General features: G+C 38.6%; 1 protein-coding gene across 2 annotated transcripts in view; it reads left to right on the plus strand.

The window, feature by feature from the left end:
• LOC102207442 (synaptic vesicle glycoprotein 2C-like) overlaps positions 1-11,730 on the plus strand; it is a 64,490-nt gene that overhangs the window by 5,399 nt on the left and 47,361 nt on the right. For both annotated transcript variants that reach the window (XM_005720091.2, XM_005720090.1), the window contains exon 2: positions 3,362-4,254. In XM_005720091.2, coding sequence (XP_005720148.1) covers positions 3,648-4,254 — 607 coding nt within the window. In that variant the 5' untranslated portion in view covers positions 3,362-3,647. The remainder of the gene's footprint in view (positions 1-3,361; positions 4,255-11,730) is intronic.

Here is an 11,730-nt window from a genome sequence, read left to right on the forward strand (position 1 = left end):
GTAATCACCTGCTTGTGCACAAAGTTAGTTAGGGCACTTTCGCCACATCATTTGACTGCTGCATTGCACCAAAATCTGCTTCACGTCGTTGTGGAGCTCCGGCGCTTGTGTTCAAATGACAGAGTCCGACTGATGCTTTATCTAATGCTGCAGAGCAAAGGTGGTAGAAGCACAATACATCAACCTGCCATGGTCAATAGGGTACTTCACCCAGTCTTAACACATCACTGTATGCTTTCCACCCAAGAGACTTCACACAGAAATGCAGAACTGTGTTAAGGTTTTCCATCTGCTCTTAGACAAAATCATTTCACATTACTGTGTGACTGCAATGTATTGTCTTACTGATATGCGTACTAGAATCTACAAGGAAGTACTTACAATTTGCTTCTAATGCTTCTAATTAAAATAAAAAGAGTGTAGCCAGATAAATTACTCTTTCAGGTTGTTTGTGATTACTAGTATTTTTGTTAAGGAGATGCCAGTGACTGCTCTTTTTCTCGAGGCCAGCATTGAAGTTAAGAAAAATAAAGCAGTATTTGATTAATCGAGGATTTATTTACCATTAAACAAACTCAGTCAACGAGCCTTCTTTATCACATACCTGGCTTGTCAAACACCACTTGACCATTTGTTCAGTGTGGACTCTACAGCATATAGTGATGCTAAAGTGGCTTTGGAATGGAAAGTGATGGCCCAGAGGCTTTCTCGTGTTTCTCTTGCAGCAGTGTTTGGGTACAGTGACTGCTGGGTGCTCATATGGCTTGGCCTTGTGGGTTGACAGGTCTTCTGAAATGCCCCACCAGTGTCATAGTACAGAGTCCCCTAAGGAGAGTCAGTCATACTAGCTGACATGTAATTCCAGCCTAGAAACATGAGCCAGAAACAAATCACATTTGACATAAAACAGAGCAGCAAAAGCCACATTTTCAAGGATGTATTATTTTTGAATGCATAACAGAAATACATATAGTTATGGATATCTTTTCAGAACAATAAAGTTTATTCTGACTTAACAAAAATGTAAACCGCATGTATAAAAACATATACTAAATACAAAGCAAACCTGACATACAGAACAGGAAAAAAATGCAACAGACGTGGTGCTGAAATGCAATATGCACTCAGCATTGTGAAATTATAATTCTAACATGTTAATGCCAACAAAACAAAACAGGCTTAAAAATAAATTTTTGATCAATCAAATCACAGCCTCTGTCAAGTGCGCCCCAGGGCAGCTGTGGCTACAATGTAGCTTGCCATCGCCAGTGTGTGAATGACTGAATGTAGTGTGAAGCGCTTTGGGGTCCTTAGGGACTAGAAAAAGCGCTATACAAATGCAGGCCATTTACCATTTACAGCGCCATGCAAAGAAAGTATCAATAATGCTCAAGATATACATTAATCAGCCACCGCATTAAAGCCACTGACAGGTGCAGTGAATGAAATTGACAGTCTCATTTCAGTGCAGTGTTCTGCAGTGGAAACCTTGAGCTCCTGGATGCATGTAGATGTGCCAAATTCCACTTTGTCATATCCACACCCACTGAAATATTGTCACAAATCAAGCCCACACCCATACGGCAGTGAGACTCTTTAATGACAGTGGTCTCTGTAAGGAGGGCAGTGCATACCAGCAAACTGCGAAATCTGCTCATAAATGGCTTGAGGAACATCACAAAGAGCCCAAGGCAATTACCTGGTGTTCAAATTCCCCCAGATTTCAGTCCACCCATGACATCCATGATGGAAAAGGCCTGCTGCTAGTAGCCAAGATTCTGACACACAAGGGAGTCATTCCATCTCAAATCATTTTTTTCATATTTTAACAAGCCAATTATCAGATATTTTTTATATATCTGTCCCAAGTTACAAACCCTGTTTTATTTTGACGGTAAGAGTGACCAGTGAAAATTGGGCTTTTATCTTTAATAGTTTTTTAGATATTCATTCACATTCAATCTGTCCTCTGGCCATTTTTCAAAAAAGAAAAAAAAATCTTAAAAACTATTTAATATATGAAAATAAAACTTCACACCAGTCATTTTATATAGTCAAACTTTGGGCCATAACATTTTTATGCAAATTGGAGATGTCCAAGCAATGCTGCATATAAATTTAATAAATTGTTTCACATTTTCTGAAATACGCAATATGGGCAAAAATATTGAGCCACATTTCTTAAGCTTTGAGTTCAGATGTATAAAATTAAGCACCTATGGACAGGCAGACTGCATGGCTTTGGTTTCAAAAAGCTCACCGAATTTGATTGTGGGATGCTGCCACTCCAACAAGTTAGTTTGTGACATGTCTTGGAAATATTTAGGAATTACATCAACATGGGCATGAAGTAGCAGGTCATGTAAAGTCACCAAGCACAGAGACATGCATAAATTCACCAACACAGCTGATTCACTCCAAAAATTCCTCTGGCAATCAACGTCAGCACAACAGCTGTGTGCTGGAAACTTCAACATACTTTCTATGGCCAAGCAAATCCTACAGGTGTAATGTGTATGTGGCCCTGTACTTTGTCATTTAGTGTAAGTGCAGGGACCACAAACACCTAGTTACAGTTTTCTAGCCACTGATGTCAACACATCATACTTCATGGGTTGGTCATTAATTATGTTTAGACTACTGCTGTCATGCCATCAACAAACTAATAATGTGTGAACAGATCATGTCCGAGAACTGAGTACAAAGCACTATACAATATACTCTAGAAATACTTCAAGGACCTGAGTTGTAATTAAATGAAACTCTGACAGCAAGCACACCACTATACTTACTGTATTGCTTATTTGTGCACTTGCTTGGACATTGGTTTCTTGATGGGCTCATACAAATAGCTTTTTTTTTTTTTTTTGCAATGTAGTTCAAACCATAAATAGGAGCATATTTCAGCCAGACTGAGAGTACAACAGTAGTCTAGGTTTGGGATATTTTGTATTCAGGAATATCAGAAAATTTGGCCAGTAACACTTTTACTTTATATTTTATCCATAGCTAGTCTACTCACTAATATTTATTTTATGCCAGTAGATTTATATTACAGCTATGTTTATGAGCACAACAGAACATGTCTAAGTCCCGGTATGTAGAGTTTCTTTAAATCATCAATGCTACGTTCAGCTAACAACTTCAAACCTGCAAAATTTGGCCTCTGTGACTTTTTCTTCCTAGTACATCATTTTCATCTCATTAGTAGACTGAACTTACTGTCAACATCAGTGGGGAGTGTGGCTGTCTCTGTGTAAAAATGTTCTTTTGGAGTGTGCCAAGAAATACTGCAGGCAGGTATTTGTGACTGGCGGTCTTTAATCAAGCTAAACTTGCTTTTTTCTGTCTGTCCCTGCAGGTTTCCTCTCCTGAGTGGTTACTGGACTTTGAATCTTGCCAGTCTGAGATCAACTGTCTTCTCTTCAGCACTGTCTAGTTACTGCAATCCAATGGAATTAGACACCATTACTTAATTGCTAGTCTTCTGGCAGTTGGGTGGTATTTCAGGGGTAATAAATTAGCATAAATCTTGCTCTGTCTGGGAATAGAAGATAGAAAAACAACTAAGTAACTTATATTTATTGCAGCTGGTGGAATAAAAGTGGACTAAAGCTGAATTTAGTGCTTGTTACCCTCGTGCCAAGATGGAGGAAACGCATAACAACAGGACTTCCTTGGTCAGAGGTGCCAAGGACATCGCTAAGGAAGCCAAAAGGCAAGCTGCCAAAAATTTCAGCAAAGCTGTTGATCGAGCCTCTGATGAATACTCATCCCAGCGCAGCTACAATCGTTTCCAAAATGAGGATGAAGAAGAGAACAACTACAACAGTTATACTCAACAAGATGGTCTTTATGCCGACAATGCAACCAATGAAGAGGACGGGGCCTCTAGTGATGCCACGGAGGGTCACGATGATGAAGATGAGATCTATGAGGGGGAGTACCAAGGAGTGCCTGGATACAATGATGGGAAGCCACGGGATGGTCAGGTTGCTCTGGGCCAGCCAGTGTCTGACAGCCTAAAGAGCCACAAGGAACTAGAAAATGAGAGACAAGCAGATGAGGAAGAGCTGGCCCAGCAGTACGAGTTGATCATGCAGGAGTGTGGCCATGGGAGATTCCAGTGGCAGCTGTTCTTTGTTCTAGGTCTGGCACTCATGTCCGATGGAGTGGAGGTGTTTGTAGTGGGCTTTGTCCTGCCCAGCGCTGAGACAGACATGTGTGTTCCCAACTCTGGTGCTGGATGGCTTGGTAAGGTTTTTTTCTTTGAAAAAGATGTTATATTAAGAAAAATATTACATTTTTGATATTATTCACTGAATGATTTTGACGTCCAAAGAGTTTTCCTCGGTCTTCAAAGAAGTCTGCATTTTTTACAAAAATTACCTTGCAGAGTAAGAATATTACTGTTTCACCACTGATATCACCCTACCATCAATGAGGAACATGAAAAAGAGTTACCACAAAATGGAGATACTCAAATAAAATACATGTAAACATCAAGACTGAGCTTAAATATAGCTACACAATATGGACAAAGGTAATGGACAACTACAAAATGACAACTACAAGAGCTGCTCAGCCATGGAAACCCATGCCATGAAGCTCCAGTCATGCAGTGTTTGTGCTCATGCTAATGCCAGAGGAGGTTTGGGCCCATGCCGTTATTGAGTCAGCAGTGTTTTGAACAGTCGGGTTTACAGGAGCTCTGTTTATGTAGTCTGCCACTTCATGGCTGAGTTGCTGTAGGTGCTTCTCCTTACAGTTGATTGTAGAATAGCTAATAGGGAAGAAATATCACGAGATAACTTGTTGCAATAGTGTCATCTTATTAGAGTACCACACTCAATTTTAATGAGCTCTTTAGAACCATCAATTCTTTCACAAATGTTTGTAAAAGTAAACTGCATGGCTAGGAACTGGATTTTATACACCTATGGAAGTGGGACTACCTGAAATACCTGAAATCAGAGATTTATACCTAAATATCTAATGTTACCTGACTGTGGCCTGCTGGAGGTATTTTGAAAATAACAATTAAGAGCCAAACACCATTCCATGGAGTAGTCTGATATAGATGTGACCTTATCTATAAAACTTGACATAGACTTTTGCGGGAAATCTATGTCTAATTGACATAACCAGAAACTCCTTTTATCCCTACATCTTCCCGTCACTCAAGTTGTTGTGGTATGTGTTGACCTGACATGTAGTCAAGTTTGTGTTTCAGCTTAGCTCAGCGTGTGAGCAGGCGATGACATGGCCACCAGAAAGCAGCAGGGGTTTGAGTCCTGCTTTCTTGTCCATCTCTATTGTCTCTATTCAATATAGGGCAAATGTCAGTCAAATATTTTTAAAAAAAAGAAGGTTGCAGCATAGGGTTAAAATATTCAATTTCAATTCAATTCAATTTTATTTATATAGCGCCAAATCACAACATAAGTCGCCTCAAGGCGCTTCATAGAGCGAAATAGGGTTCGACATTTGCGTTATGGCATTAGTTACTACATAGATCTGACGATTCATCTGTTAATGTGACAGTCTTCAGAAAAGAGGTTTGTGAATTGCCAAGGAAAAGTAATACATCATCAGTAAAAGGCTTATCCTAAAGTACAGTGGAACCCCAACTTAAGAAATTAATTCGTTCCCGAGGGTCTTTCGTAAGTCGAAAATTTTTGTAAGTCGAAGCACCCATTGCGCCTTTTGAGTGAACGATAGGCTATAGGCTAATTGCTAACTGCAACAACAATACATCGTTCAAGTGGAACAGCGAAGCGCAAGTACGAAAGCCAAGGGGGTTGTCACATGATTCGGAAGGCATTGTAGGCATTGTAGGCATTCTGGGCTCAGCCAATCAGAGCCAACAGCTTTCGTTACTCGGGCATTTTGCCGTTAAGTGCCTTCGTAACTTGAATTTTTCGTTAAGTCGGGGTTCCACTTTATTAATATCTTTTTAATATCTTTATTTTTTTGGATTGCTACTGCTACTGGCTCAGTGAAGACAACAAGAAGCGAAGGGGAGAGTAGGCCACCGAGCTTGGTGCCCTTGTGCAGACTGAAGCTTTTGTCTTAACACATGCATTTGGAGATCTTTGTAGTGTTTTGTTCCAGTCTATGAAGGAAGAACCAAATCCAAATTTGCACAGAATTACAACTCATTCTCTCTCACTTTTCTCCTACGCCTCCACACCTGTCAGCTCTGGCTGTGAATATACTAATGTGAATAATACTATAAATAAATGAATTGAAACAAAAAGAAAAAAGACAAATGAGGAACTCTATCGAAGTCCTCCTAGCAAAGAAAATGTGTTTAGTGTATGTCTAGTTCTCTGGCTATTAATTTTACTGCATACAATATACTTTTCACTGTTGGGTATGAAAACTGACTGGGCCATTCCGAGCCAATTAGAGACAGCTGTTAAATATCAGTTTGCTATTCCAGAAGAACTTTTTATAGCCATTTTTTAGTCAGATTGTTCAATTAAGTGACCAGGGTCCAGTTTTCATTATTCAACTTAACAGGTGTGTTTTTAATCTTGTTTTACTCATTATTTTGAAGTAAGATTCAGATTTTTTTTTAAAAGTGATTTTTATTGCACTTTAGTTAAGCAACGGGATTGAGTTGCTTTACTTTAGTACTTTGAGCTAATGGCAATGTTAGCATGGCAATAATTTATACACATAAAATAATAAAATGTCTTCATCTTTAAGACAACAATAGACAAACATTACTTTCTTAACTTTTTTTTAGATAAAACATATGATTTTTTATATAAAGTTAAGCAATTCTTTGCGATTTGTTTAATTCACCAATTTTTGTGTGTGACTTGTTTCATTTCAGCTCAGTGTGAGAGTCATTGACATAGAGAGTATAAAGGACAAAGCTAATGTGACATTCTTCAGCTCCTCCCATGCCATTCATGCTCTCCATATACAACACAGTTTCTGTCCCTCCATACATAGGACTCAGTTCTGCGTATATGCACCATCTTTGTTTACTCTTTCCCACCCAGGCTTTTAGAGTTCTGATTGGCCAACATTTCTACACGGTTAGGAATATATCGCCACCTGTTGCTTTGGCATGTTCCTAGCAACGTTTTCCTTCGTTTTTGGGTTTACATGTGAACGGAATTTAAAAAAAATAACAAAAACGGAAAATCTCAGTTTTCAAAAATACCCGTGTAGGTGTGGACGTAGCCTAAATGGAATTACATTGAATAGATTTGCCATGTAGATTAATTCATTGTCACCCATACCTCATATAGCTGAGTCAGCATCTGAGCAATATTGAAATCGGTGTTTGGATAATTATTACTTTGTTGTAACAATTCATATTGGCAAAAAATAAACAAAAGAAATAAATGACCAAAAACAAATTGCCTTACTTTTTGTGTAAGGCAATTTGTTACAACAAGTTACAAGTAGACTCCTATTTTGAAGCGCTCTAATGAACCATCTAAAAGTCATCTAACATTGCTATCAGGAGACATTAATGCTTCTGTAAAGTCAGCTTTGTAGACATGGAGCATAATCTTATTGATGCTCATAAATTAAGTTAAGATTTATATGACACTTATAGACTGGTAGAAGTATTAGAGTGTTGACAGAATTAATCTCATGATCCTAACTTTCACATGATTTGTGCTTTTAATGACATTTGATATGCAGAGAAACTAAGTGGTGTGTGACACTTTTAGCCATAATCTCATTGCTTTAGGAATTGCCAGTGGGTTGTCATGGCACCAGGTATTTGGATAGATGAGTAGGAGGTGTGTTAAGCTAGATGGATCTCTCCCACTCTAGGGAAAAGTTGTCTGTTTGTGTGCCAATATGTATCTGTATGTTTAAATGTGGATGGTGTGTGATTTGGCTTTATCATTTCTAACACAACTATAAAAATACTAGCTTGGCACTGATATTTTTCTCAGTGTGTTTGTGCTAAATGAAAGTTTTTGTCACTTAATAAGATTCTAAGACAAAAAGTCATCCTTGTCTCTTATTACATTATCTTAGTGTGGCTTTATTACCAGAAGTACATGTAGAAGAGAGTACTAATCTTATTTCATGTTTGGGGGAGCAAGATGGTTTATTATTCACCCAGATTCCTCCTGTATTCTGACTCATCCCTCAGTGGGAGACAGGAGGGAAAGAATAGAAAGAATGAGTCATTTCACCAACTTGTCACACGCTGCATAAATAGACGATGCATATATGTGCTCACTTGCAGATATGCTTAAAAGAATAGTAGCACAGTAGCACTCATTAGTTATTTTTATCACAGATTCTCTGTGAAGGTCAGTGACTCTTGAAGTGGTCAGTAAGATAAGTTTCAGTGGACATCTTGTTAAAAGGAAAAACAATGTTAAAATGATAGAGACATCTGCTTATATTTGATTAAAACACTAATCCCAGCTCATACATTAGTGTTTGTGAGGTCTGACTGAGTGAATACATATCTATATGTGATATGACTTAAAAAATCTTTGCCTCTCCCCTCACCAGCTTCAGATTAAAGATATCTCACAGCCTTTTAATATTGGCAACTTCCTGGACACATTTAGTTTTAGGTTCACATCTTTGAGAACATGTTTCAGTAAATTTAGTCAAGAGACAAACAGATTAAAATTGGGTGGATAAAAGTCCAAAGGGGAAGGTGACCTCACTGAACTTGTTTTTGGCCATAACTCAGGAAATGAAGTTTATCATGCATAATTATGATATATTTAATTTTATCACAGTATTTTAGATAGAATAGCTTAATACAAACTAAATAACACCAATAATAAATACATATATAATCACTGCCAGGACACTGCTGTCGGAAGGAAAAACTCCCTTTCAACAGGAAGAAACCTGACTAAGGGAGGGGCAGCCTTCTGCCACGACTGGTTGGGGAGAGAGAAAGAAGACAGGATAAAAGACATGCTGTAGAAGAGAGCCAGAGATTAATAACAGGTATGATTAAATGCAGAGAGGTCTATTAACACATAGTGAGTGAGAAAGGTGACTGAAGAAGAAATACTCAATGCTTATGACTAAATAAGCAGCACATATATTATCATTGATCACTTGCTGCTATTCAATGCACACCTATGAAAAGTCTGGGTAGTCCCAGATCAAAGCCTTACTAACATGAATATATTTATTATTTATATAAAGGAATTATCTCATTTTTATATTTCTGTCCCTGATCTACTCCAAATACTTTCTTTCCCTTTAATATAACGTAAAAGGTGAAATGCTATCTTGATGTGGGATGGTCCACTTTTTTTTAAACTCCCTGTCTTTTCTGTTACCCTGCTGTAATCCTGCTCTTACGCTCTAACACAACCTCTTTGTGTTTCATAGCCTCACTGGCGATCTGAAGATATGGGCCAGAGTTAATCTCTGCAGCATTGTGCTTCACCGCAGTTTAGCTATGGTAGACTGGCTCACGTACCTCCCGGGAGAAAAGGAGAGAGGCTGAGATTTTACACACTTCCTCTAAATGTCCTCTTCTCCTTTTCTCCTCCACCACATATGGCTTTAATTTGTCTGCCGGTGTTTTCCTGCATCACAATCACCCTTTTTGACTGTTTTAGTTCAAATGTGTGCTTGCTCAGATGAAACCATGCTGCAGGTGTAGTGTAGTAAGAAGACTTTAAAGGGGATTTTGGCCAGCTGATATTTGTTAAGTCTATCACCTTTGCATGCTGTGGTTACGTACTTATAGAGTCACAATCACCACAGACACCTGAAGTTTATCAGCACAGCAGAGTGATAAATAGGCTCTGTGCAGCTTGAGGTTAGCTAATTAAAAACCTAGGCTAAACATGTCCTCTTCACAACCAAGGACAGCATTGTTAGCTAATCACCCACTTAAACGATGTGGGCTTCATAGATAATTGGCAAACTTTCTGGAGGAAACCTGGTCTTGTTAGGAGAGATGCCATCCATCCCACTTTGTATGGAGCAGCTCTCATTTCTAGAAATATGGACAAATTTATTAAACCCCCCAAAATATGACTATCCAGAGTTGGGACCAGGAAGCAGAGTTGCAGTCTAACACGCCTCTCTGTCCTCTTTCCTCCTGCTACCCCCCCCAAAAAAAACCCCAACCCATTTCCACTGAGACTGTGTCAGCTGCCAAACAGACAAAAAACAAACTAAAAACCAGCAATAGACAACTTAAACATAAAAAATAACAAAGAAAGAACAATACAGTATCCACATCTGAACCAAAGAGTAAAACAGTGAAATGTGGATTATTAAATATTAGGTCTCTCTCCTCCGAGTCTCTGTTAGTACATGACTTAATAATTGATCAACAAATCGATTTACTCTGCCTTACAGAAACCTGGTTGCAGCAGGAGGATTATGCTAGTTTAAATGAATCAACACCCCCAAGTCATTCTAACTACCAGAAATCTCGAAGCACAGGCCGAGGGGGCGGTGTGGCAGCAATTTTTCACACCAGCCTATTAATCAACCAAAGACCAAGACAGACTTTTTGTCACAGGCTGGGTCTCCGACCCAGCACTCTGAGTTCTCTTTGTATTTTTCTCATTTTTTGATATGTTATTAGTTTTTGTGTTATTTCCTATTTTGCCTTTAGTTTGGGCAGTTATTGATTATTGTTCCTGGGTTTTTTTATGTTTGGGGTTTTGTATTCATTCATCACGTATTAGGTCTGTCTTATTGTGTTGTCATGTTTAGTTTTTAGTGTTTCCTGTTTTATTCTGACAGTGTCATGTGTTCTTTGGTCATTGTATTTAGTTTCACTCCTCCTGGTCCTGTCATTAGATTCATGTCAGTCAGCTGTTTCCTCATGTGTCTCCACTTCCCTGGATCACCTCATGTGTGTATTTGAGCCTTTTGTTTTCTGCTTGCCTTGATCGGTTCGTCTGTTTATTTGACCTCAGTCTTAGTTACGGTTTTTGTCTGTTATGTATTATTAGTCTTAGTCATGGTCTTTGCTTGTTATTTTCCACCACAGTCATAGTTTAGGTTTTGGTCTCAGTACCGTTTAGTATTTTGTTTCTTAGTGTCTTGTCAGTTTATTTTGGTTTCCTGGTTTACTCCTGCCGTCATCTAATAAAGGATCACTTTCTGTTTAAACTTACACTCGTCATCATCTGCTTTTGGGTCCTGTTTTCACTCACATCGGCGCACCCCGCTGTGACACTTTTAATTCATTTGAAAGCCTGATGCTTAACCTTGTCTCCACCCCAGCTGTGAAACTCAGAAACCAGTCTTGCTTGTTATCATCTATCGTCCACCTGGGCCTTACACAGAGTTTCTGTCTGATTTCTCAGACATTTTATCTGATTTAGTTCTGAGCTCAGATAAAATAATTATTGTGGGTAATTTTAACATCCATGTAGATGCTAAAAATGACAGCCTCAACATGGCATTTAGTCTGTTATTAGACTCAATTGGTTTCTCTCAAAATGTAAAAGAACCCACCCACCATTTTATTCACACTCTCGATCTTGGGTCAACATATGGCATAGAAACTGAACATTTAACAGTGTTTCCTGAAAACCCTCTCTTGTCTGATCATTTCCTGATAACATTTACATTTACAATAATCGATTACACAGCGGTGGAGAGTAAACTTTATCACAGTCAATGTCTTTCTGAAAGCGCTGTAACTAAGTTTAAGAATATAATCCACCCACGGTTATCATCTTCAATGCCCTGTACCAACATAGAGCAGAGCAGCTACCTGAACGCTACTCCAACAGA

The sequence above is a fragment of the Pundamilia nyererei genome, unplaced genomic scaffold, assembly GCF_000239375.1.
Source record: "Pundamilia nyererei isolate P.nyererei 1_Seehausen unplaced genomic scaffold, PunNye1.0 scaffold00002, whole genome shotgun sequence".
Lineage (NCBI taxonomy): Eukaryota > Metazoa > Chordata > Actinopteri > Cichliformes > Cichlidae > Pundamilia > Pundamilia nyererei.